This window comes from Phasianus colchicus, chromosome 4 (genome assembly GCF_987193195.1).
Source record: "Phasianus colchicus chromosome 4, bPhaCol1.hap1.1, whole genome shotgun sequence".
Classification (NCBI taxonomy): Eukaryota; Metazoa; Chordata; class Aves; order Galliformes; family Phasianidae; genus Phasianus; species Phasianus colchicus.
The window spans coordinates 24,788,367-24,816,154 of NC_143439.1; the positions used below are offsets into that span (position 1 = coordinate 24,788,367).

The 27,788-nt window shown below is 41.8% G+C and overlaps 2 protein-coding genes and 1 long non-coding RNA gene across 3 annotated transcripts; 2 read left to right on the forward strand and 1 right to left on the reverse strand.

The window, feature by feature from the left end:
* The first annotated feature begins 36 nt into the window (after positions 1-36).
* LOC149918121 (uncharacterized) lies at positions 37-6,948 on the forward strand. Its single transcript, XR_016465943.1, has 3 exons — positions 37-566; positions 6,150-6,315; positions 6,719-6,948. It is a non-coding gene; the product is annotated as an uncharacterized LOC149918121 (long non-coding RNA).
* Positions 6,949-10,845: 3,897 nt separating this feature from the next.
* Positions 10,846-17,397, forward strand: SAP30 (Sin3A associated protein 30). Its single transcript, XM_031607515.2, has 4 exons — positions 10,846-11,406; positions 12,171-12,293; positions 14,561-14,659; positions 16,658-17,397. The coding sequence occupies exons 1-4, from the start codon at positions 11,101-11,103 to the stop codon at positions 16,778-16,780; spliced, it is 651 nt and encodes a 216-aa protein (XP_031463375.2). The 5' UTR covers positions 10,846-11,100; the 3' UTR covers positions 16,781-17,397.
* Positions 17,398-19,362: 1,965 nt separating this feature from the next.
* SCRG1 (stimulator of chondrogenesis 1) lies at positions 19,363-26,257 on the reverse strand. The gene is made up of 3 exons (XM_031607526.2): positions 25,793-26,257; positions 21,516-21,778; positions 19,363-19,840 (listed from the first exon to the last, which is right to left on the reverse strand). The coding sequence occupies exons 2-3, from the start codon at positions 21,749-21,751 to the stop codon at positions 19,786-19,788; spliced, it is 291 nt and encodes a 96-aa protein (XP_031463386.2). The 5' UTR covers positions 21,752-21,778; positions 25,793-26,257; the 3' UTR covers positions 19,363-19,785.
* Between the last annotated feature and the right edge of the window lie 1,531 nt (positions 26,258-27,788).

The window sequence follows — 27,788 nt, forward strand, 5'->3', positions numbered from 1 at the left end:
TGACGTCACGGCCGCAGCAGCTCCGCGGTTAGGTCGCGCGCGGGGAGTCGTTAGCTCTCATACTCGCTGGAACCGGTTGGGGTGAGGAGAGCGGGGGGGGCGGGGCGAGGAGCGCCGGGCGGCGATTGGTGGAGAGGGACGGTTCAAAAAACCGCGGGGACGGCTGCCATTCGCCGCCGGGATCCGCGCGCGCTGTGATTGGGCGGAGCGGGATGCTGCAGCGTGGTTTAAATATACAAAGCTGGGTAGAAAGCAAAAGGAGGGGAGTTGAGGCCTGACTGCGCCTTGTCCTTCTCGGCGCGGTGAAGCTCAGCCCTGCTGCCGTACGGGGTCCGCTCCTGGGCCCTGCTGCGCGGGCTGCGAAGGGGAACGCGTGTGCTCCCTCCGTCCCCGCGAGGAGGGCGGCAGGTAGAGGGCTGGAGAGGCTCCGCTGAGCGCTCGGTGGTCGTAGGGGAAGCGCCGGGGCAACGTGGCCCCTCGTGTCCGCGAGAGAAACCTCCGCTTCTGGAGCGAGGGCGGCGGTTCCGCTGCGGTTCCGCCCCTGCTCTGCAACTTGTGTCCTGCCGGTAGTGGTTTCCTTCTGCCCATCTCTCGCTCCCCGGTTAGCGTCCCTCCAGATGAGCGCGCCTGCAATCACAGCGCTTCCCGACGCTCCTGCTGCTTCCGAGAGTAGCTGTAGCGCTGCTGTAGGCCAGGCTCGTGCTTACTAAGGATGCTGGGTCTTCAGTGCCATTGACCTCTTTCTATAATAATAACAGCTTTTACACTGGAGCAGGAAGAGACCCTGAGCTATCCTGGGCACGGGCCAGTTGTGGGCATGCGATTGGTGTGCCTGACCCCACGTCTAAAGTCCTTTCCTTTCCCGATCTGCTCAGCATTACAAGCATTGAATGAGCAGCGTTTATCAGGCCCAGTCCTTCAAGCTCATCTTTCTTCATTCTGACAAAGACATGTTTCCACAGAATGTTGCTAATATGGGAGCAAATGCTTCCTCTGTCCCTCTTTTGTAATAATCTTTATGTGTTTGCTCAAACTGCAAAGTGGTGTGAACTGGAAGAAGTTGCCCAGAACCCTCTTTAAAGGAGTGTGGTTGGGCGGTGAATTGGCAGAGCTGTGCAGAGGTGTGTTCCCTTGGCAGATGTCAAAGCCTGTCAGAAGCTGCTTATCTGAGCTCTTATAGCACCTAACTTCTGTGGCTATTCCTTTAATAGCGTGTAAGCTACAAACAAAGCTTCCACTTATCTTCTAAAATAAACATTTATGCAGGGAATGTCCTGTGTTCCAGTATTTTATTGCTGTAAACCAACCCTTTGCCTCTCCATAGAGAAATAATGTAGCAGTGAACTCAGTGAAGGCCTACAACCACTTTGTGAGGAGTGCTTTATTTCTTTATGTGTGGCCTTTATAAATGGTTTTACTTCAAGTATTACTTGGAAAGCGTGACTTTGTTTAGTGAATTTAGCTGCCAGATGGTTACTCATTTACTTTGTGGTGAGCCACCTGCATATGACAGTTTCTTGCAGAGTGTTTTCTGGTTAACTAAGTCATTTTGTAGCAGATCCTAGAATACTAATATATGCAGAATGAATCATCATACAACTATTAGTAGATCTGATGAATATATATATATATATTTTGTTTGCCAGACATACCCAGAACTCCATATCAGGCCATTCAAATGAGAACAAAATAGTACTGCCTCCCGCGTGTTTTACAGCTATAGGAAAATGTAGATTAACTTCATCAAAATCAGCTCTGCTTTTGACTCCTCGCTAATGCAATTGATAAGACAATAAATTGCTACACCAACTTTTGGGAAACAGTTCTCCAAATTCTGGTATTTCTAACGTAGTGTATCATGAACTCAGGGAGCATGTTGCTGAAAAGTAACCAGGACAGTTAGAGGCATCAGAGACAATTTCTAACAGTGGAAAGCAGAGCAGAATATTTCAAATCTTACCCTTAAAAATAAAATATTCTGACAGTTCTTAAACAAAACAAAATATCTATGTTAGACTATTATTTTTTAATTCTTTATATTAGTATTACAAGTTCATGTAAAACATGACTTTGCAACAATCACTGGAAATTATCGGATATGATTGCAGTGAATTTTTTTCTATTGAATTGATTTTTCTTGTCTACTCTTAAGAAAACAGTTGTAGAAAAGCAGGTAGGGTGAGAAAGTGTAACTACTGGCATGGGAAAAATGAGATCTGCCTGTCTTTCAAATGATTTAATCAAACGGTTAAAGGAACTGTTTCAAGTTTTGCTCTGCATTCTTCTTAAAACATCCTTTGCCTAGATTATCTGCTCCGAAAAAGAAAGCTTTTGTACAATTAAATATAAACATGGAAGGTTACATCATGCTATGTCATATAACATAGGGCAGCATGACAAACCAAACAGTTGTAGTCTTTAACATCTGTCCATCCTCCAACAAGGAAGGCAGTATTGAAAATTTTCCATGCTTGAATATGATCCTGGAAGCTTTCTGCAGCAGTGCTGATGCTGAAAGCTCCACACAAGAATACTGCTTTTCAAAAAGTTGTCAGTTCCAAAACTGTCTTTCTACAGACCCATCATACTTGGAAAAGCGTTTCTCTGTGTGCTCAGTTCCACAATAAGCTGTCACTCTTTTTTCATTATACCATACTGTTCCTTCTCAGACAAAACCACAAATTCTGTCTCAAGAGATTCCGTCGCTGCTACTTTTCTAAAGCAGTGATCTATGCAGTATTGACTTTGGTCAGTCCATGTGGTTAATTTATGGATGACAGTTGTGGGTAAGAAGCACAAACTCCAGGACTTCAGGCTTACTTCTGGTTGAATAATTCAGCTCATGAAATGACTGTTAAGTTTTATAGTTCCCTGTTTTCAAGCCATTTTGTGTTTTTAATCTGCTCCACAATTGCAATTTTGAGTGCTATTGTTAACTTCACTTAATCTTCAGTAAACTGTTTGCAGAAAGATAAGCAGTCAGTGCCTAGAAAGATTGGGTAGAAAGAGATAAAAAGAACAAGGGGACAAGAGTAGGTTACAGAACTAAGAAATTGGTTTAAAGAAAAGTGTATGGTGGATAACAAAAATGAGCAAGTAGAGTATAATAGTTAGAGTGTAATATAATACTCCTAGGTTCTGAGACCACTGTCTTCAGCTTTTTTGAATATTGTTATTAGGGAATAAAGTGATGAAAACCTCTTATTTGAATCTTACTTAACGTTTCAATCAACAGATCTGTTCTGCTTGGAACAGATGTGATTCAGGCGAGGGAACTGCAGACCCAATTGCATGACCAAAACTCAGACCAAGCTTTTATTCTGGTGTAAACATGTATACGATGGCAGTGTCAGTTTAAATTCATTCCTCTGTAAAGTGGGCCTACTGTCTCTCCCCAGAGACTCTGCTATTACCTGAATTCCTGTATGGAGTGCACCATAACGTAGCATTAATAGCAGTGAAATTGGAAAGAAATCATTCTTGATTAATTGCAGTCTGCAGCTGAAATGGTTTCTCTTACAGATGTGAGAAGTCACTGTTTACTGGATGAATAATGAAAGTGAGTTATAACCACTCACGCTTTTAATATCCCCTAACTAACTTCACAAATAGCAATGTAAGCTGTTGAAAGGCAAAGCAAATTTAGCTTTAGATTATCAGAATTTTTTATTGTAGGAAATTGAAAGTTTAAAATCCAAGACATTAAAAGCATTTAAATAGGTCACTTCTTTAGAAGTCTGTTTCTACTGTGAGTTACGAGGTCTACAACAACAACTATGTTTCTGGGCCTATTTCATGTGAGTGTCTCTTGTGCTCAATGTAGGAGCTGTAGGATTAAAAGCAAAATGTAGAACAACCTAAGCTGTTGCTTACCTAAACTCAAAGCAACTTTCCATTTGCTTTAGTGTTCGAAATATAAGCAGTTATTTTCTTTGTACTTTGATAAAAACGTACATAACTGCAGTAGGCCATAAGTTCTCCAAGCTGATGTGTCTGTCAATAAGGAATTATGTTTAAAGTAACATATTAGATATTAGAACTTTTCCCTTTTTTTTTTTTTTTTTCATTTGGTATAGCACAGACACGATATATATTTTATAAAAATGAAATACATTACAACTTTATTACATGTAAAGCCTGCATAACCAGTTAAGCAGCTCGTAGGCAAACAGTGGCCTTGGTACACCAGGCTGTTTTACTCTGAAAGTTCAGTAACTTGTTTTGACTTCGTGCTGTGTACCAAATGCTTAAAACAAAGACAGCCTGCATTACACACTACCAGGGACAGCTGCAGAGCAGAGTGAAACTGAAGTGGTCATATGATAGGAAATAAACACAACAAATCTCTCTTGGTACTGATGCAGATAATATTAGGAACACCAGCTGTTCCTGGTCACAATAATTGTTATATTTTAGCAAACTTTTTCAACCTTAATCTGAATTTCATTTACTTATTTACATTCAAAGAAATACTCATGTAATATTTTTCCCATTTGGATCTTAATACACTTCCTTATGTTTTTCTATATTGTTCATCTCTTCTTAGAAATATGAGAAAATAGCTTTCCTTTCCCTTCTTCATTCGTTAGTATCACAGACAGTATAAAGGGGCTTCAAACTGTGATGTTATAAATGTCAGCACTAAATTGGTTTAAATGGGAAAAAAAACGTTTTGTTCCTTCTATCCCCAGCTCTCCACTCCCCAAAATCTTCATAAACATGGATTTCTTTATCTGAAATGTAGACAAGACTTAAGTAAAATGTAATTAAACTGCAACCAAATGTTGCATCACTTGGCGGACATTAGTTCCAGAATATTTTTACCTCCACATAGGAAGACAAAGGGATGGATTGTATCTGGTCCTGGAGGTGTGATATGCAGCAAAGGGATTTGAAGAGGCTCTCATCCCAGTCCTGCTCCTGAGGAGTCAAAGCACCTGTGTGAGAGTAGCCACTAATGCTCATGCTGCCAAAAAGAAGCACGTGGCAACTGACGATGGTTTACAAATGTTGAAACTTCTACAGAATGTTTTGTTTATACCTTTTCCATTCAGAAACACTATTTTCTTCTGAGTGCAAGAAACTTGAAAGCAAACTGAACTTGACAGCAAAAGTTGTTTTCTACTTAATTGCTGATCTTAAATCTTTCAGGAAAGAAAATAATACAGGGAGTTGACAGAGATGTATACTGAGGGCCACGGGAGAAAGAAGGAATCTGCATTCTTCTGTCTCCTGCAGTCAATAGAGAGAAGTGGCTGCAAACAGCCCGATTCCTTGTAAGAAATGTAATACTCATAAGCTCACTGGCTTTGTGTCCAAGTAGTAAAGAAATAGGAATTAATGTAAATGGTCATGTGAAGTACATCCTAGTATGAAAATCATTTTTGGCCAAGGGAATACCATTGTGAGTCCTTCTACATCAAATAACTAATTAGTTCAGGACAAGAGTATGCCTTTGGAGGTAGTCTCCTCATGGAATTTTACTTATCGTGCTTTCTTTCCTATACTCAACATTGATATAAATAAACCTTTGAGAGAATCAATTTTGATGCAAGACGTATTACTACTCGATCAAACATGCTGCAGTTCATTAGCTTGATTGCTGTGCAGTTTTTACATCTTATATTAATAATTAGCATTTCTGTTTTAATTATCATAATGTATACAAATATTAAAAGTGTAAAACCCACCTTTCAACTTTTCCAGCATTAAAAAGAAAAATACGTAAAGATATAATTCATTTTGGAACAGACCTTGATGATATACTATGAATATAGATAACCACAGAAAGTTGCTTAAGAGATAAAGAGTTGTAGTATTACTTTTGCTAATTCTGACATAAATTACAAGATCATGTAAAAATCTGCTCACACAGTCACTTGTGGAGAGAGGCAAGGCTTTTTTTAGTGCCTGTGGATAGTACTGACAGCAGAATTAGGTCTCACCTGTAGTTATCAATAAATATTAATAACCAAACAATAACCAAACCAAACGTAGATAAAAAGCCTTTAAACCCCATTATATCTGTTGAAACATCATAATGTTGAAACTAAAGAGTGAGAGTCACCTTTTCTTTGTGGTTATGTTGCATTTTTGTTTGTTTTATTTTAGAAAATGTTCTTGACTTAATTTCAAACTTATCTTTGCAGTGTAAGGCTGGAAGCTTTATGCCTATGAAAGCTGAGACTGACTTCATCTTCTAAGTAAAGGATTAGAGCATGACAGATGACACAGAAAAATCACAATCTGGTGATTTCTAAGAAAGAAGCAATGCTTTTGATCAACTGCTATGTATTGAATAACTGATGACTGTACGTAAGTACTATACTGTACAAATGAGAAACATAGTACCCTATGTGCTTTGCAACTACTGTAATAACTTCTGCCTATTGGTTTTTTGTTTGCGAGAAATTTTGCAAAAGTTTTTATCAGATCTTTTCCCTATATTTTTCTATTAAGGGTTTCTTTTCAATAATATCAGAAAAAAAAATCAAAACAATTTTAGTCCAAAACTATAATTATACTTGAGTTTGTTGGAGTATAACCCTTTATCTTTTAAACAGAATGAACTGTACAAGAGGTCAGGAAGACATTTAAACATAATTTTATTCATTTTATTTTTATGAACGTATCCATACTAATATTGGAATCTACTTAGTTTCTGCTGACTGAGTGCTGATAATCATCCTCTGAAGAATTTTTAATTTATGTGCTGTAGATTTAGGTGGAGGAAATGTTCACCTGTTCCCAAGGAGCACTCTGTAGCTGCTGCTGACTTGAAGTGTGTAGTCAGACCTAAAGATGCTTACAACTGTGCTGCCAAGATAAGGACACTACAATGGGATAGAGGGATGCTGAGGTTTTCCATTTTCCTTTGTATAAAAAGAACCCAAATCAGAAGAGATCATGATGGTGTAAAGGAGCATTGTAGTTTCTAGAACCCTAGTCAAAACTACAAAGATATGCATTATTCAAAGTAAAAAGTGATTAAAGACCATGTCAAATCTAAGTTTATATAACTAGGAAACAGTGCTTCTCAGAATGTAAGATGGTAACAATGACTATGTGCTTTGTTTTCTTTTCCTGGTATCAAGAGAGACTACAAGAATTTGCTGTAAATATATGAGTTTCTTTTGCTGTCAACATAAAGAGCTGACGCAGCTTTTTATTTCTTTTCAAGGGATTAACAAATAACTCTTAAGTCATACACAAGTGTGGGATCAATTATTCATAGCTAATTTTCTATTATATTGTTAAGCAAAACCTCTGGGAGTGATAGTTTATGCCATACATCTCTGGTTATTGCATTACATTTCAGAAAAGCACTACAGTTGGTTCTTGCTGGGTTTATTTCTGACTGCGATCTCATACAATGTGAAATGAAATGTTAATCAAAGCAGCCTGGATGGACAAACGATCAGTGCAACAGTGGCTCTGAAACAAACAGATGGATGTGCTCTTTTAACTTGCCTGAATGGGGGCTTGTGAGGAGAAAGATTTTTGAAACCTCATACATACCTCAGTACAAAGTTGGAGGTGGGCTCTGTGCTCGTACACAGTTGAATTTTAAACATCTCACTTAAGATGCATTCAGATACAACCCGCATTTTTTGTTTGTGAAGTGTATTTCAATGTTTAAGTCCCACAACAAATAATTTCTGCCATGTATATTCAGCAAAGAACTTCATGTTTCTGTACCAACATTTATGCATTTTTTTGCACATGAAAATGAAGCCTTTTAAAAGAAGGTCTTTTGCTTATTGTACAAGTGAGTTGGTACAAACTGTGAAGGGGCATGTATTACAGACCTTCAAAGCTTTTACAGTACACAAGCTTATCAGTTTTAATCCTGTAACACCTAGATTATTCTTAAAATACAATGTTTATTTTTGGATCCTATTTACTGCTTTAAATCTAATAAAAGCACGTGTTACATAAACTCTTATACACTCGTAATTTTCATTTTGCAAGCTGGAACGCTTTAAAAAAAACAAAAGGAACGTTGGCTTCAACAGGATAACTCAAAGACCTCAAAACACCAGTTTTACACCAATTTAATTATTTTGGTTAAAGGTAGGATTTTTTCTCTTATCATCTTACTTAGTTCTCCTACGGTAAGCTCTATGTGTGCTAATAGAGATTTTGTTACCTGATTAAGTATCCAAAGTTGCATTTTAGCTATTCCAGTGAAGAAAAAAAAAAGTGGTTTGTAGGTAAATCTTAACATTCTTGTGTTTTCAGTTTTATGCTTAAACAGTTGGACAATAAATGGGAGGCAGCAGCAGTTAATGGGTGCTGGAGTGGGAGAGGATCAAACATTTGAGAAAGAGCATGACAGAAGGATAGAACGTTGTTTCTGCTAAGGAAGAGATTTGTTCACTGTTCTTTATCATGTTTATGGTGAGAAATAGATCTCAGCCTCTAAAGTACTTAAAATACACCAAATCAACTGTTTCCATGATTTCTGACACACAGCCAGTGACTTCCTGTTGATTTGGTTGCTCTTTCATCAAAAACATCAGGGAATGTTGTAGAATATCTGTAGCAAATTAAGGAAATCTGTTTTTAATTGAAACAGTTACAGTCTGAAACAAATAAAATGTACATTTACTGTTAAAACTTGCACCAATTATTTTCCTTAACGCTGTATTTGCTAACAGGATAATTTGAGGTGCTGAACATAAGTGCACTAAAGTACTCTTAGACTTCAGATGAACGGTACCTAATGGGGAAGGGAGCAGTCAGCCCCATCTGAACCTTATCATGGCAAGTTCTATATGCAGTCATGAACCACATTTCCTTTCCAAGATTACTTGTAACACATTTACAGCGTGCTTGCAGTATATTCAAGGTGATGTGTCCAGTTATCATTCTTCCCTCTCAAATTACAAACCACATCAGTCAAAGCTAATATGAGCTGGGACATACGGCATCTCAAAGTGCGTAAGCTGCTCAGCTTCCACCTGTGCCTGGCCTTCCCTGGTGCCAGGAAGTTCAGGGCCCATAAGGTGTGAATCTGGGCACTTTTTTCAAGACAGAGTAGCTTTTAGGCATTCCTACCAAAGGAGATGTTCCTTCCCTGTTCTTGAATCATTCACACGCTCCTGCTCTACATCAGACCTTCTTCTCTGCTAGGACACGATCATATAACTGATCAGTAAAGCAGATGAGAGTTTAACTTAACTGATTTTCTTTTCCCTGGTCTAGCTGTAACCCAACCCCGTTTGCCATACAGCGTTATAAATGCTTTTACAGGCGCAAAGAAAGACAGAGCACAGGTGTGAAAGTGAGCAGCTTACAGCAGAAGCAGAGCTGTGTTTCTCAGCCCCACTGCAGCCTTATCGTGATCTAATCGTGAAACTATGATACTGCTCTATTGAAATTCAGCTTAGGAATTAACATATTGGTGAGCACGACTGAAATCAGGCTTTTAGCTGCTCACAAACTGTACGAAGAGGATCAGGAATGTATCCGAGACATATAAGCAGTCTCTACACTTTAAGAGATCACAGCAAACATAACAGAGATTGTGTATTTTATGCTCACTGTAAAGTCAAAACCATCTGAAGAAATGAAATGGATCTCAAAAGGCATAGTGTAAGGTGTTAGAAATTGCTACTCGTGACCCTGATTTCTGCTGGAAACTTCCTGGAACTCACACTTCTCTCAGTGTTTCAAACATATGCTTCCTATCTCTTCTTTAGGTAAGGCCTCCTATTGTTGTGTGTTTTTGTTTGCTTTTCATCATTAACATCATTATCATTTTTGAAAGGGTCAAATAACAAGCTTTAGCAGTGAGTTAAACGTCTGTTTTCTGAAATTACACAGTGGCAGGGCGTGGAATTGAACCCAGATGCTTCGCTTAGTCTTCAGCTGGGCCGATAACAAAGGAGGGTTTGCTTTTTTTTCCAGCTCTTATCCAGTTCCTCCCTTTAAAACCGAGACGTGCCCTGATGCGTAACTGCTGCCCGTTGCTGTACGCTCAGCCTAAGTCAGCTGGCTGAATCCTTCAGTCACGACTGCTGGGAACGTAAGCGGGACCTACCCTTGTTCTCTAACGCCAGGTTATGCAATCAGATTAAAAAGCCATCTGCAGCACAAACCCGAACTGCGGCATAATCGCGTTCCCTGGCTCAGGCAGGTCTTCGGCTTACACGGGATCTGCGTCTCCTCAAATCGCTCGCTGACCTCCCGGTTACTCTTCTGATTCCACAAGCGCACGGTAATGGATACGGCCACATATTTCCGCGGTTACCTCACGGCGCTCGGAGCGCAGGCAGCCCAGATGCCTGTTCGCGAATTTAAGGGTTCAAAAGGGACGCAAAGCCTCCTTTTTGCGCTCTGAACGCACTCGGGCGAAAACAGGTCAGAGCCGGCCCCTCCGTCACCGCAGCGGCTGAGCTGTTAAAGGCTTTGCGTTAACGCGGCTCTCGTGCAGCCTTCCGAGAGCTGGAAACGCTCGCTTTTCTCGATATCGCCAGCGTTGGGCGGCGCGGCCCCGCCGAACGCCCGCATTTCAAATCCCAACGGCCGCGCCGCCGGGGAGGAGCGAGGGCGGCCTCCCACCAGCCAGCCCGAGCCGCCACCGCCCCAGCGCGGTCCGGCCTCCTGGCGGCGGGGGGCGGGCAGAGCCGCGGCGCGGAGCTGCGCCCCGCGCCCCTCCAGCGCTGCCGGGGCCGAGCGGAGCGCCTCCCCCGCCGCGCACCTCGGGAGCCGTAGTTTCCCGGCGTGGCCGCTCGCGGCGAAGGACGGCGGGCGGAACTGCGTTTCCCGGCGCGCCCCGCGGCGCGGCTGCGAGCACGCGCGGCGCGCCGGGGCGGGGCGGCGGGCAGGTTGCTGTTGTTGCATAGGAAACAGCTGAAGAGTCTCCACATGACAGAGGGGGAAGGAGGAAGTGGGGCGGCCCGTAGGGCGCCGCCAGCGCGCCGGTAGCCGCGGGGCTCGGAGCTCGGGCGCCCGTCGCGCTGCGCGTCCCCCCGCGGCGGGCGAGTCTCGCGGTCCGGGCTGAGCGCGGCCGGAGAGCTCTCCGGGCCCGAGTGCCCCCGCCAGGGAAAAGCGGTGGCGGCGCTTGCGGGGCTTCCCGCCGGCCCGCCGCGGGGCATGAACGGCTTCGCTCCCGAAGAGCTGCCCCAGCGCGGGGCCGACCCCGCCGCCGCCGCCGCAGCCGCGGTGAGCGGTGCGGGCTCCGTGGCGGAGGTGCCGGCGGGGCTGGCGCCCCCGGGGCTGGCTGCGGGAGCCGCGGGCTCGGCGGGCGCGGCCGGGGCGGGCGGCCCCGGGGCCGGGCAGCTGTGCTGCCTGCGGGAGGAGGGCGAGCGGTGCGGCCGCGCCGCCGGCAACGCCAGCTTCAGCAAGAGGATCCAGAAGAGCATCTCGCAGAAGAAGGTGAAGATCGAGCTGGACAAGAGCGTAAGTCTTGCGGCGGCGGGCTCGGCTCGGGGGCAGCTTTTAAAGTTCTTTTTTGGCGTGTTTTCTTTTGTTTGCGGTTTTTTGTGTGTGTCTTTTTTTCAATCGTTGTTGCTGGCGGCGGGGAAGCGCCGTTTCCCGGTCCCTCCTTTCCCGGAGCCCGCCGCCGGAGGTTAGCCCTGCCCGCAACGCTGCCGCCGCCCCGTCCCGCCCCGAGCCCCGCGCCGTCGCTGCCCCACCCGGCGGCCGTGGGCGCGGGGCCCCGTGCGCGGAGGGCTCGGTGCCGCCGTACGGTGCGGCCCTGCGCAGGGGAGCCGGGGCGTGGGGGGAGCGGCCCGCGTGTTGCTTGACCTTGCGGAGGTAAAGCCGTACGGAGCGGGAGGAGGTGGCGTTTTGCCTCCCGCGGGACGCGCCGGAGGCTGCCCGCCTCCCGTGGGCTTCTCGGGTTTTTGTGCGCGTTTGTTTGCCGATCCCCGAGTCGCGGCGGGCGGTTGGAGGGAGGGCTGCGTGCGCGCGTGTCCCCGCTGCGCGCGGTTCCCTCCGAGTCAGCCGGGAGCCGCCGCGCTTCCCCGTCCTCCGGCCGAGTCGCTGGAGGTAACGCGCGGCATAACAATGCCTCCGTGCAGCGGAATCCGGCAGGAGAGCTTCTCCACCTCGCTCCGCGTGAGCGAGGCTGCCGAAAGAATGTCTCCGTAGATGCCTCTGTACCGCAAGGCTGGGAGGAGCTTGCATGGATTTGATTGAAAGATGCGGTCTTACTCTTGTAGGCGAGACACCTTTATATCTGTGACTTCCACAAAAACTTAATTCAGAGTGTGAGAAATAGAAGGAAGAGAAAAGGCAGCGATGACGATGGTGACTCACCAGTGCAAGACATCGACACTCCCGAGGTAGCCAACGGTTTTTTCTAATAGTTACTTTAAATCTGTACTGCTGTGCCTGCTTTTGGGAATGGCTCCTGGTTCATTCAGCTTTTGATATGACAGAAGCAAGCTGAACTTTACAGTGCATTTTCTGTATTAAATGTGCAGAATCTCAGACACAGGCTGCAGTATTGAAATTTCCTTACAGTTTTTGGCTCCAGGATCCTGCTGGAAGTTGTTTTGCTACATATTAAAATCAGTCTTTGTAAGAGTTGACAGGACACACAGGACTTGGGCTATAAATATTTCTCTGCCACATCCCTCTCATCCTCTCCTTCCATTTGAAAAGTGTTGCAGATGGTACCTGTAGTTACCACTTAGTGTAGCTGGAAGTTTCTCGGTGAAAGAGCTCTGGTTTTAGTTCTTGTTGGGGCAGAGATGCTCAGGCAGTTTTGCTGAAAAGGAGCTGAGATAAGAAGGCATTTCTTCTTGTCTTCTCTGCTGCAGGCCAGTGAAACACCACCCATTTTGGAAGTGAACTACTTTCAGACTTTTTTCATGGTATAATGTGAATGCATTTAAAGCTTTCTTCTTCCCACATGTGTGCTGGATTATTTCTGCTACAGTCTGTGTGTTAATTGTGTGCAGAGCCTACCTGGCCTCAAACGAGATTTTTCCAGCATTCATCAGAAGGTATTTGAGAAGCAGTAACTTATCCTTATGGTCAGCATCAGCAATGTAGGTGATGAAGCTTCATGCAGGAATCTCTGCCTGGAGGCACAAGGCTCAAGCCTTAAGGCTCTGACTGAGAGGATTTTAGGAGATTGGAAGTAGTTTGATGCTGGGCTGTGGATTTTGTCAGCTAAAAACATTGGATGGCATCTCTGAAAGCTCTCTACATGGCTTGAGGTAACTGTCTGGCAGAGTTTTAACTGCAGCTTTTGCCTCTTTACTTGCTCAAACAAGAATAAAGTATGACACAACTGATGGATATCCTTAGAACGGGAGAAAAGAAGTGTATTTTCAGTGGTAGTAGTGCAGGAGAGAAGGTATTTCTGGAGAGTTTTGGGGCAACAGCAGCATGCACTTCCCATGTGGTGCTCTGAGCCTTAGATGCCCACCAGCCCCTGACTGCCTTGATTTTGAATTGCTGTCCCGTTTACTGCTGACCACCTGTAGGGCCTTCTAGTTTCCAGCAGTAGATGTTAGGAGTGATTCGTACCGAGAGGCACTCATTTCCACAGTGCTGCTATCTTGAGTATCAGGGCATGCCCATCCTTTAACATATAAGGCAGGGTTGTATCAAGTCTGGCCAGGTCACAGGAGTGCACTGGCACTGTTGTTGCCTTAAATGTTGCATAGTTGAGGCTGCTCAATGACTTTTAAAAAGGAGTTAATGCCTTAACCAGTCTTTAATGCAGGAAGTTTGGAGAACACTGCTGTAATTGCAACTGACTTAACAGAATTTCTTGTTCAACCTGCTTTCTTAGCTTCCTTTCCTCCTCAGTCTTCTGATTAAACTTTCTTTTATGCTGTCAAGGAGGTGGGAGGGTAAGCTGTTGCTGGGAGAAGTGGCTGTTGATCTGAGTTCATGGGATTAAAAGCTGAGCAAGTACTGGGTTGAGACTGTGTATTTATATCCCTGTGAGGAGTTTGTGCAATGCTGTGAACTGTCAGCTCACACTGAAAAATAGTTTTGGGCAACTGTGCCTGTGTACATAACTCCTCCTTGTGCTTATTGTAGCAGAGATATTCTTGGAGACCAAGACTGGCTTTTTTTTCCTCTCCCACTTCAAGCCAAAAACCTTCACGTGCTAGACTTTTTCTTGGTTGTAATGCATGCTGTCTCATGGTGCAGCTATGCTGCTATATCTTATGTGTAACTTGTGAAAAATTTCATGGCAGAAAACAAAATGCAGAGACCTCCTTTTGAATCAGCATCTTCATAGATGTTATGAGATTTGTTACTGTGCTTTGTGTCATCGTGCTCAAAATGGGGAACAAATGACAATAATAAAAGAAAAAAAACAGAAAAGATAATAGTACTGTAAGTTCTAAATATTGTCTGTTGCTAACAGGAGAGAGAACCATACTCAGTAACATTAAACTGCTCTGAAGCTGAAATTGAATGTTTTTCTTTCTCCTGGAAGGTGTGGAGTGGTATTTTTTCTGTCAAAATGAGCTCTACTGAGCTGACAGTCTATGGCTGTGTATGTGTGAATTTCCAGGATGATGAGGGAAACCTTGTCAATTACATCAGGTTGCTTTCTTCCCCTTTCCTCCTTTTCTTTTAGGTTGATTTATATCAGTTACAAGTGAACACACTTCGAAGGTACAAAAGACACTTCAAGCTACAGACCAGACCGGGACTTAACAAAGCACAGCTTGTTGAAGTACGTATGAGTGTTTATTCCATAATAGAAAATGCAATTTGCCATGGCATACGTTATGTTGGCTTTTTTTCCTGTACAGTGTGATCCTTGCATGAAGTGCATATATAATCTGGGTTTTATGAGAGCAAAAAGGAGCTGCTTATCCAGTTTCCTTCACTGCCACAGCTCCTGAGCCAAGTAAATCAGAAGTAAGAGCTCTTTTCAGAAAAGGGGCTCTTAACTTTCAGAAGGAGTGTGTGCTTCTTGAAAACAGTGAGCTGATCTGTGCATCTTTGGTTATCATAGAACCATGGATTTCTTACCTGTGCATCAGCCACACCTTCAGCTTAAGTATCCTACTGATGATAACTAGAAATTTGAGAGGTAGCAGTGAAGTTCTAGTAAGATTCATGCTTGGCTTTAAGAAAACTGATTATCTGTTCATATACAGAAAGTGCAGAAACCTGAAGATGTCTTCTATTGATCATTAATCTCATTTAAAAACTGGGCATCTATTATCACAAAATAGAAGTTCATGAAATTTTTTTTTTTATTATCAATATTTCTAAAAGCACTTAAGTTGCATGTGAGTGCAGATGTATGCATTTCTTCTGTATCGGAGTGCAATTTGCAAGTACTACTTTTGCTCTGCAAAGATACAAATATGTGACAGCATTGGTGATCATTTCAGCAGGGAGGGATAGCTGCCACCTTTTCATTTTTGTGCTGTAATGCTTAGTTGTACTTCAGTGCAGACATTTTGTTGATCTCTCTACTAATTAGCACAGATTAATGCCAAGGTTATTAAATGTGTGAGAGCTCTACAGGCCTAAGCTGTAGAAATACAATGCTACTGCCTCTCCAGTTAAGTATTTTAAATATTTCTTCTTTTTTAATTTGAGAGTTGATGCACAGGTACATCCAGTTCTTGAATTAGCAGAACTGATTTGAAAAAGCACAAAAACTTTTGTTCTGTAAAACTGGCATTTCTAAGGGTCTGCTTTAGTGCATCTCACGAGATGCTTGCAGTAGCTTATGCTTCATGTGCTGCTCCATGTGAACAGGCAAAATTTCTGTCACGTGCTTTGTTTGACTGACTTAAACCCTGTGAGCTGTAGCTGCAGAATTTACTATCATTTACAGGGCATATAATTTCTTGTTACTTGCTTGAATGTACAAGGGATTTTCTGCTAGCTGTTACTTGTAAGTCCAATTTAAAGGGCTCTGTCAAACTGTCTCCATTTAGTTTTCTTTTTTTTTTCCAAGGTATGTTTTGAAAAGCTCTCTAACTTGCTAATTATATTAAGTATTTATGCTTATGCCTTGTGGTAGATCAATGAGCAGTCTCAATTTCTCACTTCCTCTTGCTAATTTTAGTCCAAAAAAAGTATTCTGCAAAAAGCTGGAAAACAGACAGGGGCAGTCAGTCCATCTGAGTATTTCCTTATAAAACTGACGGTCCTTTGTGCTGAAGGGGCAAAAACTTCAAACTTCAGCTTTGATAACTGTAGAAGTTGACATATTTAGCATGTACAGCATTGTGGGTTTTTGTCATTGACACCCCTGTTTCAAAGAGCTAAATCTTCAGTGCTCATTCTTAAAACTTCTTGTATTTGGATCTTCCTTTTTTTGTACACAACTTGATACAGACCTCCTTCAGCCTGAGTAGTGAGCAGTAGCCTCATTTGTGTGCCGTAGGTCCATGATAGTCTATAGATGTTATGCTCTGTATTCAAGGAGTGACTGCACAGATGTAAAGATACTCCTATGCTTGTTGGGAGAAATCTTTTCTGATAATTTTGTGGGCATTTTACTTGAGAAACTGTGCTGTATTTGTTTCAGAGTACTCAATGAAACAGTTCCTTTCATACCTTACGTATGACTACTAAAGACTTTCTAAGGGAGGCAGTGTTTCCTTTATCCTAAGTTGCTTGATCAAGCTTTTAATGTAGTTATGTAAATGTGAATTTTCAGTTTGTGCATATATGTGTTTAATTTCCTTGCATTCTTCCTTTGTAGATAATTGGCTGCCATTTTAGGACAATTCCAGTGAATGAAAAGGACACCTTAGCGTATTTCATCTACTCGGTTAAGAATGACAAGAACAAACCAGATCTAAAGATGGATAGCAGTGTTCATTAGGCAGGGAAGATTGGGACTGAGACTCAGGCCACAAATCGAAAGACTGAGGGTTTTTGTTGATATGCAAAAGCTTTCTTTGTAACTTTTTCTCCCCAGAGAGTTTCTCTGTTTTATTTTTTCATAACCTTGATGATTTGTTTGAGAACCATCTCTTATGAAACAAATTTCCTCACAAACTATTTTAAATAAATATTACTGATATTGTTGCTCAAGTGGGTGTGTCTAACTTATTCAGTGTGTTACTTGTACTTAGTAGTTAAGCTTTGACTACTTATGTAATGATATAAAAATATTTTTCAATTAAAGTGTACCAAGGATACATTTATGAATGTACTTCAAGTTCTCATGATGCAATGCTGACTTGAAAACAAACAAACAAACAAAAAAACCCTGAATAATGGTAGATTTTGCAATGGGCTCTTTTTCTTGAGGTTAAAAGTTTTAACTGACAGTTGCAGTTATTAGCTGGGCAGAAATGACTGATTTGGTATATTAGGCATGCTATTTCTTGTTCACTGCATGTGTTAACTCAGACCTGTTTAAAAACAACACACTAAAAGTAACATGAGCAAAATATTATTTTAATTTGATATCTTAGTAAAGTCTGTGATGTTAAAGACAGTGTTATGTATGATTTCTTGTATTTTCACTGTTAGCTTTGTGTTAATCTAAACATGTGGTACATGAAACATGATTTCCTTTTGCTTTAAGCTGTGTGCATTGGCTGAAGAAAAGGCAGGAGAAGAAACTTAAAGAAGAGGAAGACACAGCTTTAGTTTATTCAGTTAGCATTCATTGCAGCTTCTGACCTTAGCAGATTTTCAAAAGCTCTTTGAAAAATGGGGAAAAATGAGAAAGTGGTGTTTCTGTGGTCTAATCTGCTGGTGTTAACTTTGTGTAGTTTTTCTGAAAGACATCACTGCAACCAAGATGCTCCATTTTGCTCTTTGACCTGTGGCACTCTGTTGCTTAAAACTGAATGATAATAAACCCAAAACTCAAACTGGCTTCCTTCTCAGGAGCTATAAGTACCCTAATTTCTTTCACTTACAGTCATGTGTCTTTCCACACTGGGGTTTTGCACTGTTGGCCGAAGTTCAAGCTGGTTAGCAATACCAGGCTGGTGCAGGGTAGAGTTGGTAATCTTTTGGAAAGATGTTTCAGTACTCATTTCATGGCAATGACTGTAAAGTTGTTTATGAAGTATCCTTTACACAAGTTACATTTGTTATCTACACAGCATTAGTTGGAGAGACAGCTGGGGAACCCAGTGCTGAATTGAGCATCTGAAGGATAAAGGCTTTTTCTTTATTACAGAGTGGAGAATAGGGGTGGATGTTCCTGCATAGATTTGGCAGGGCCTGTAGAAGCTTCTTCTGGAGGGGAGGAGAGTGAGAAGAGAAACAAAAACAAGCTTATACTGGAAATAGTTCTGTGGCCCTATGCTGCTGCATGTGTGAAGTGGTAAACTTTATTTTCATCAGATTATGTATTTTTTCACGTCAATAATGGTAAAAAGGAAGTAACTGAAAATCATCTACTGACTTTACTACCCAGCTGTGCATCTGCCTTAATTTTTGTAGCTGTTGCACTGGAAAGCTATGAATGGCAGATATACACTACCTGATTGGCAAGGAAAGTAGATGGCACAACCCACAAAAACTACGTCTTCTCTGTTACTAGAAGCTTATAGAGGACTTTGCACAAAAGTGAATGCTGTATGTTTTCTTAGCAGAACACTAAATTTGATAATTTTGATGGTGAGTTGCCAGACTTCCCACCTTCTATCGTCCTTAATTGATTATTTTATTAGAAGGCCAAATGACTCAGGAGTAATTATATGAACCAAACTTTAAAAACCTGATGATACAAGCTGTTTGTTTCAATAGTCTAAAAATTACTTGGCAATAATAGTAAATGTAGATTTACTTGAAACTCTTACTATTGGTTATGTATAATTAACCTACCACTGTGCATATCCAAGCATTATTTATTAACAGATGAAGTAAAACAATCTTTGTGCTATTTCACATTTATTTATGAAAAATGTTTGGCGTGCTGATGGTAGCAGTTATCACAGCGTGGTGTTGTAAGGTTATTATCATAGTCATCAAGGTTGAAAAAGACCTCTAAGGTCGCCTAGTCTAACCATCAACCCATCCCCACTGTTCCCACTAACCATGTCCCTAGGTGAGCAGTGCTCTAAGCTCAAGGGGCAAGACAGTTACATTTGTACTACATGTTCCATGTTACTGTCCCATTCTCCTTTTAAGTCTTTCCGAATATAGATTATATATATATGTTCTATCACTGCTGTTATAGTGTTTTGAAAGCTCAGTCTTTCAGGCTTCAAGATTTCAGATGCAATTAACAAGCTAGACATAATTATTACTTACATGTACCTTAGTACTATTAATATGAATTTTGACTCTCTTTCCAGTGGAATTTTCAAATATGAGTAATGCAAATTAGTGGGTTTTGTTTTTTGCAGGCACCCAGATAGAAGTGGGGGCCTGAGTGCAGAAGTTCCACATGCTGACTAGCATTGCCTTAAAGCATTGCTAACAGTGAAGCAGCAATAAAGCAATAGGAAGCTGCCCTGCAGTGGATTCCAGCAAGAGTCACTCTTAGCCATGTGAAGGCTTAACCTTGATGTTCCTTTTTGAAAATTAGTTGAGAATGTTGTGGTTCTTAACAGAATATATACACACATATAAGTATATTTATTTATTCATTTGCTAGGAGATAAATACTGGGACAATTATGAGCAGATACAGTCCTTCACATCCTTATGGAGCTAATTAAGGCAGCTACCATATCCAAAAAGAGAACTTCTTACACATTTCACAAAGCATAGAGAGGAAGTTTTTCTCCAGTTTCTACAGTGTGCTTAGAGAGAAAGTTTATTTTGTTTTGGCTGTTGTTGGCTTTGTTTTTTCCCTTGAAAGTGTATTTTGTGATTGTGGAATGATGTCAGTTGTCCTCAGTGGCAGGCTCAGTGTTGATCACTCACTGTTACAGGGGATCACAAAAGATATCTTCGGTCCAAAGAAAATCTCCCTGAAAGATATTAGATACTTAAATAATTATGAGAGCTTTAACATGTGCATTTCCAGGTTTGGGTATTTTTTTCCAGGTTTTGCTAGGATGTGTGTGTGATCACTGTGTTTATGGGATGCCCTTCCAGCAATGCAAATGCAGCTGCAGGTCTGTATGAAGGCACTGTATATTTTTTCCTCTGCTCGCCTGGTTCAGAAACATTGGCAAAACTTCACTGACTGACCAGTGTGCCGGAGTTCTAGCATGGTGTTATAGCTTTGGGAGGGTAAACTTTATCAAATATTTGATGATATAAAAAAAAAAAAAAACTCTCGTGTGTGTGCACATACTATTTAGTGCAGTTAGTTCTATGGGCAGACCTACAGAGTAGATATTCTTTATATCAAGGTGGGTGAAGAAAGACCTCCCTATGTATTTATATCCAAGTAAGAGGTTTTCTGGAGCTGTTAAAGCTCTGTGGTTAAAGCTAGAAACCTGAAGTGTGCTCACTGTGAGGGCAGAGTATCTGATGAAACAATTACTTATACCCTGTTTTCAGTTTGAATGTGAAGTTCCTATTTTTAGGAGTCATTGCCACTTGGTTCAAATTCATTCCCATACGAGAATGCTGCAATTTGCCTTTTGGATTTTAGGGGACTTGAGAATGTTGGACAAGAGGAGCTTGTATAGGAAGTAATTTCTGTTTGTCTATGTAATGCTATCACGTTATAATGTCCCTGAACTATTAGTAAGTTGTCAAGTTGATGTTTTATCTAAATTTCCTGGGGAAAGATGCACGTTCTTTGTGTAAAACAGCGAAAACCCCACAATGCATGAGAGTTTTGCTGTTCTGCTCTGTCAGCCAGCAGGAGAAGCCAACTAAATCTTTTTCTCCCTTGCGGGCATTTGTGGACCTGTTCTCCTCCCATTTGCTTTACTGCTCTAAACAGCTGTCTTTAAAGAATCATTTATTGGGTTGACACATCTGCACATGCCTTAGAATAGCATTGTAGCTCTCTGTTGTGTAACAGAAATCAAATGGCTTTGTTTATGGTTCTGAAAACATTTTCATTGCAAAGTGCTGCGACTAAGGATCTGTAGTTCTCAGACTGAATTTAGATCAAGGTTACTGGCAGAAGAGTCAGAAGTTGGTTAATTTAAATGCCAAATTCCCCTCGGCTGGGACGTGCAGGTTTGCGAGTATGCTGAGCATGTCCCGGGTGAGGCTCTGAAAAACAAACAGTGAAAACTGCCAGTGTGTCAGGTAATTGGATACATCTTGATACAGTTTCAAGCCACCTGGAGAGATTCCCTTCTCTAAAATGGTACCTTATTTCAGCAGTGGAAACTGGGAAATGACAGGAATACAAGCAGCTGTACAGAACCCTCCGAGTTTCTATGCAATGAGTGTAATCTTTGGTAGGGCAAGGGGGAATGGTTTTAAACTGAGACAAAGGAGGTTTGGATTAGATATTAGGAGGAAATTTTTCACTCAGAGGGTGGTGATGCACTGGAACAGGTTGCCCAAGGAGGCTGTGGATGCCCCATCCCTGGAGGCATTCAAGGCCAGGCTGGATGTGGCTCTGGGCAGCCTGGTCTGGGGTTGGCGATCTTGCATATAGCAGGGGGGTTGAAACTAGATGATCTTTGAGGACCTTTTCAACCCAGGCCATTCAACCCATTCTATGAATCTTACTTTGGACAGCAGAGCAGTTCCTTGAAATTGCAGTAACAGATGGTCTCGCAGCCTTCTCCTTCCCAAAAGTGATCCTGCAGGTTCTCATCAACTTGCCGGAGGCTCGCCATGCCCTTGGGAATGCTGTGACAGCTGTGGTCATGCAGGACCCTCTTATAGCACTTGGGCTGCCAGGAGGGCACTGTGTGGACACCCAGGAGGGCACTCAGCAGAAGCAGAACTGAGAGCATCTTCATTTTTGGAAAGTTTCCTGTGCAGTGGTGCTAAATAGAAATGAGATACGTGACACGGATACAGCTGTTGGATGGATCTCTTTCCCCAGTCTGCTTTCTATCTTACATTTTTCTGTCTTTCCTGTGAACTTATGGAGGCTTGAGTGTCTGTGTTGGAGAGTGTTTTCTCCTAGGAAGTAAATAAGATTGCCATGGAATTGATATTCATTACTTTCTGTGCAACCACGGGAATCCTATCGCTGGGAACTGAGGCTTCTGTTGCTGGCAATTTTGTTGTTACTTGCCCTCTCACCTTGAGAAAATTGCTCTGAGTTGGCCGCGTGCTCTCAGCAATGTGAGTGAGCACACTGCTGGCTATCAAGGCAGGGAGAACGTGAGTCTCATTGCTTTCCAGGTGATTTTGGCTGGTTGAGAATGTTGAAATGAGTTACTAACTTAACATTAGTAGTATGTTTCCGTGTAAAAAGTACGAGCATTCCTAGTTCTAACTATTGTAACGTCTAGAAAGATTTTGTTGTCTTTCATTCTGTTGGCAAATAGTTGATCCCTTTATGCTGCCACTGCAGACTTCTAGGCTGTCGCATGTGGGTACAGGATAGGGTATTCTAAACTATCCTGGACATAATTAGCAATAAAACACCCTCTGAGCAAAGACCATAACAAATGCCAAGTTCGAGTGCCATAGCTTTTATCTAGATAAGAAAAAAATAGGGCATGACAGACATAGAGGTCGCTCAGATAATTGAGTCTTGCTCATGTTATTTTGTGGAACACTTGAGTCACTCTTGAAAAACAAGCAATAAACTATTAAACATATACATATACTGTACTTACAGTATTTTTTTTCCTATGTAGGTTCTTAGCTACCATAGCTATCTTGCTGATACTCTGTTTCTTCAGCCGATGAATGGCAAGCTGGAGACAACTTAAGAAATCTGACAATTTGAATTCATATTAGGGATCAAATGCTACACTGATGCTCTTCAATTATATTTTCCATAAGAAAGATTTTTTCCGTAAGATTTTGTGCAAACTTTTAACATCACTGACCCAATAAAGTGTTAAAAATTGACTAATAAGTAAAGGAATATAATTACAATGATAATAAACTCTTGTGTATTTTCAAACTTCCGTCGTAGGAACAAAATTAATTGAACAGTTCCTTCTAGTTTCTGTGAACTTGTATATGAACTTTTGAGTAGTAGACTCCTATAAACTACTGGTAATGGAGCCTTGGGGATCTATTTTTAAATTGCCTTAGAGTGCAGTATTGAATAACACACTGTCTTTATTAGTTTTAGGCCTCAAAACCACTTCTCAAATAAAGTAAAAATTGTTCTTTGTCTGATGTTTCAAGTAAAGAATCTGCATTGTTATACTAATAACTTTGTTTTGTCGTAGAAATACTGCAGTTATGCGGGTTCTGCTCAGAGATCTGTAATGCTCAAAGAAGTTTGTGCTGTACCTCATAAACATCGGTGTTGAGGAATACAGTTAAACATCTTTCTGTTCAAATAATTGAACTTCATTATGTAAGTATTTAATGGAAGAAACATTCCATGCAAAAGATATTTAGGAAACAGATGAGGTTTTTGTCTTTGTTTTCTGTGGTTGGATTATTCTGCGAGTTGCTCCCCTGAGGACAAGGCATTCGTAATATCTTGTGCACGTTTTTTGTACTTTATTTGAATGAGTTTTCCCTAAATGGAGTTTAGCTGGAGTGCTCATTTCAATCTGTTGCCAGCTGCCGATCTGCTCTAAATTAATAGGAACACATTCTGTCCCCAAAACTGACAGATTTTCTGCAGGCTGTCAAATTGCTGGATTCAGGAATCGTGATCTACAGCTGAGGATAACTCAGTATTCACTTTGGAGTACAGGAAGGTGTTGCTATAGTGCATCATTGAGGATCGATATGGATGGCTGCCAAAAGTGGGATTAGCAAAGTCATGTGCCAATGAGCTGTGGATAGAACAGCTTTGCTCACAGGCTGGTTATGCATCTTGCCTACTCGTACTGCTGCTTTTCAGAAAAGTACTTTATTAAAATCGTTGGGTTTTTTTTTTCCTGAATACTTCCTGTTTCTTTGTGGTTAGTAACTGAAAGGAAACTTTCAGTTAGAAGACCTTTCTTCAAAAGATTGGTCCTTTACTGTAAAAGAATGGTGCCTATTTGCAGGTGAAAGATTGCTAGGGACCTGGGGTGTTTCAGCAGTTCCCTGCACAGGGTCAGTGGTGATAAACCTGGCAGACCTTTCAGATGCAGGATCTTCTGTTTCCTGACAAACTGCTGCGAATTCTTCCAAACGCAGTGATGGAATATCACTTGATTGCTTAGGTAAACAGCAGAGCTAGAAAGTGCATATTTACATCAAAATGTACGTCAAAGACCTTATCTACCTTTGCTTAGCATAGAAGAAGTCTTCTCTCATAAAACAAATGAGGGAAATTTGAACAAATCCGATCTCCAAAGTGACCCACAGAATCATTGCCAGCAAAACAGTGTTAGATTTATGTAAAAGCAGCAGTGTCAGCCACACTAAGCCTGACCAGATTGCTCTATCAAGACTGTATCACTTCCAGTTCTAACAGAGGAGTTAAGCCATCTCGAAATATTTAAAATGAGCTTCTGGCAGTTGCAGAAATCCATTTTAAGCAGTTAACTCCCTGGTTACTTTGACGCAATGTGAGTAAAGTTCAGGGAAGAAGTTCAGCTGGACAAACAAATGCTTTGGAAGAGTTAGAATTTTGCATGGAGCAAAATTCATTTCATTGTGCTGTGATTCAGGAATTACTGCTATCCCTGCTCATTCAGCAGAGAGCATGTGCGTTGTTCTGACAAGCCATTTGGCAACATCTCATAGTCAGAAAAAGACCAAACAAACAAAAAAACCAACCAAGTTTCAGCATCCAGATCTGTGAATTAAAGGGTAATATTTCATGAAGTTAGTGATGCTCTTTGAAGTCCTGTGATACTGCTGGGAACTCTGGTGTGAGCAGTAGGAGACAGAAAAAGGCAAAACTGAAGAAGGGCTCAAAAGTATATGTCATAATGTCTCTAGGAAATCCTTCAGGATTAGGAAAAGATGCATGTTTACAAGTTTTGTCTCTTAACTGTACTTTTCAGAGTTGTTATGCTTTTCTGTGCATCTCCAGTTGCCTAATCCTAAAAATGAGCAGCATGCTTATCTGATACTGACATGGCGTATGATCTTTTCCAGTCATTTCAGTGACATGCTGTGTTAGCAAGCTGGCTAATTGTGCCTTAAAAAGTGAAGCAAATGTTATTTTCTAAACGTATTATATGTATACATCACACTCTCTTTGTGTGTGGAGTTCAAGAGCTAAAAGCACCCACTTGGAATTAAATGCTCTTTAATCATTTGTTATTCGTCAGGTTATCTTTCAGAAACACCTGCAATTCCTGGCTTCAACCTGTAAAAAGCAGAACTTAACATTGAATATTTCAGTGTTAGTGCATTATAGATAGGCTTATTAGTACATTCATAAGAAATCATTACACAAGAACTGCATAACTGATATTATTATAAAGAACTTTCTTCCATAAAAAAGTACTCAAATCTGTTTTGCTTGAACAGTTGGTGCATTGTGAGGACTGCAGCTATTCCACTGAGGATGAATTCGGTGAATTGCTGCTTTGTAATTCCCATCAATACTATGATTCTTTCCAGAAATTGAGTTCTCATTAAAATCTATTTAGTTCTCTTAAAGTCAGCAATTTGTTGTGAGCACACCTCTCTCTGCATTTACCAACTTTGCAATAATACTGAGTACAGGAAGGCAGTGCAGCACGTTAAATGACTTTGGATGTTAATATCTAACATTTAACCTTGAAGAAGAGCAAGATAAGAAAGAAGGATCTTTAGCTGGATCATACCCACACGTTTGGCTCAACTAACATATTTTGCCTACAGTGTATCTGATCTCCCTCTTCTGTATGTTCCCACATATATTTCTAATTCTGCAGTCTTTAATAGCACCAGAAGAACATGTGAACAGGGATAATTTCAGGAACTAGACATACCTTTTTCCTTTGCTTCTCTCCTTTTCACTTTCTTAGCAGCTGTATCTTTTCAGATGTACACAGAGCTAGAGCTGGAGGGGATGAGCAGAGGGAGGGCTGATGGAGGTGCTGGACAAACAGCCTTTTGTCCAGCCTGGCTTCTGTCTGTGAGTGACACACTCCCTGCTCCAGAGAGGGGCAGAGGATGGGCTTCAAGAACTGCCTCTTTCAGACACTGCCAACCTTAATGAAGGAAAGAACAGAGAGTGCATCCCTTCCAGCAGGAAGCATTTAGTCCATCCAGGACCTGATGGCAAGGTGTCTCCTCAGTGAGCAAACCACAACACTCAGAATGAAAGGAGGGAGTGCACTGTGGAATACGTGCCCTGCTGTGCCACCCAAGCAGGGCTGTGCTGAGCAGGGCATGCAGCCAGCCAGCAGGCTTGTGTAATCCTTGCCTTTGAGATTCTGTTTTTTTGAGACTGAAAGAATGGAGAACTGTAATTATTTTAGCCAGATTCTTGTATGGCCTACAATATGATACCATGCACTGAGTTCACCACTGGCCAATGTTTAATGGAGAAGTAAAGGGTTACACTGAACAGTATTTCAGAGGAAGTTATATTTGACTAGTATAACTATTCAAGTAATCTGGTGTGATAAAAACACACAAATTGAGGTCCTTGAATAGATCTGAAGTATTAATAAGAAAACAATCTCTGGGGTAAACTCTGGGACTTGGTCAGTGTCCTTGCATTTCTTTTGCAGCTTGGGTCCCTCTTTGGTTCTTGTTATCTTGTCTCTATTTCCTCATATGGATAGGGAAGTACAATTGTACCTTAGATTTTGATCTGTAGATTTTTACGTTGTCTAGTAACTAGTGCGTCATTTTGGTTCTCCCATTTCTTTGTAAGGATTTGTAGTTCTATATCTTGTTGGGCAGCTTCCAGTGCAGACGTTCGTTACGAGTGTGAATAGGTACCTCTGCTCAGCTGCTCCAGTTTACAATTCAATGTCTTGATGCTGTGATGCTTGCAGCTGTTACACCTGAATTTGTACCCTCTGGCAGGAGCACAACCATCAGGGCATTCCCCTCCGTGCTGCAGTAGGGAGCAGGATGTGTTCTTGTACCTCTGCAGGATGCCTTTCTCTTTTCAGGATGATGAGATGCCTTGCTCTGTTTTTCTACAGTAATTCCTTTCCAGTGTGGATCCTAGCCCTTGCTGTTCATGCTTTAAATGAGATTATTCTAATGCCTCTGTGAAGACATTGGATCTCAGCTCCTGGGAAGGACCTGATTGAACAGAAGACAAGCGTTCTGAGGGTGGGTCACTTTGTTTATAAAATGGAGTGGGGAGAATATTCTTCTAAAAGCATTCTATCGTGCTTTGAGAAGAGACTGTTCTAACAAATATACCGTTTTGATGGTGCATTGGTGCTCCTCCCTGCCCCTGCTCTGAGGCCTATGTTTGATGTCTCCAGTCATTGCAAACATTCAGGCACAAGAGGAAATTTTCTCTCCTTGTGCTTCTTCAGTATAGATGTGGGAAGTAAATGTTTTAGGGAATCTAGGGGGTGAGATGCAACCGAAGGCTACATTGGCAGTTGTAGGAATGGCTGTCTGAGGTGTAGCTTATAGGAAAAAGCGTTGAAGGATAGGGCAGCCTCTGATGCTGGTGGCCTTGAAGAGAGCAAAGTGCAAAGCAATGCTTGCAGATCTAACTTCTTTCTCATTTTTTCACTAATCTGTTGCCCTAAATATGTTTCTATACTAAATATATCTTTCTGTAGGACTGTCAAATTAACTTAGTTGACTGTTAAATTCAACAAGATCAAGTGCTGGGTCTTGTGCTTTGGCCACAGCAGCCCCAAGCAACCCTAGAGGCTTGGGGCAGAGTAACTAGAAGACTGTGCAGAGGAAAAGGGCCTGGAAGTTTTGATTGATACTCAGAAAAAAAATGAGCCAGCAGCGTGCCCAAATGTCCAAGAAGGCCAGTGGCATCCTGGCTTGTATCAG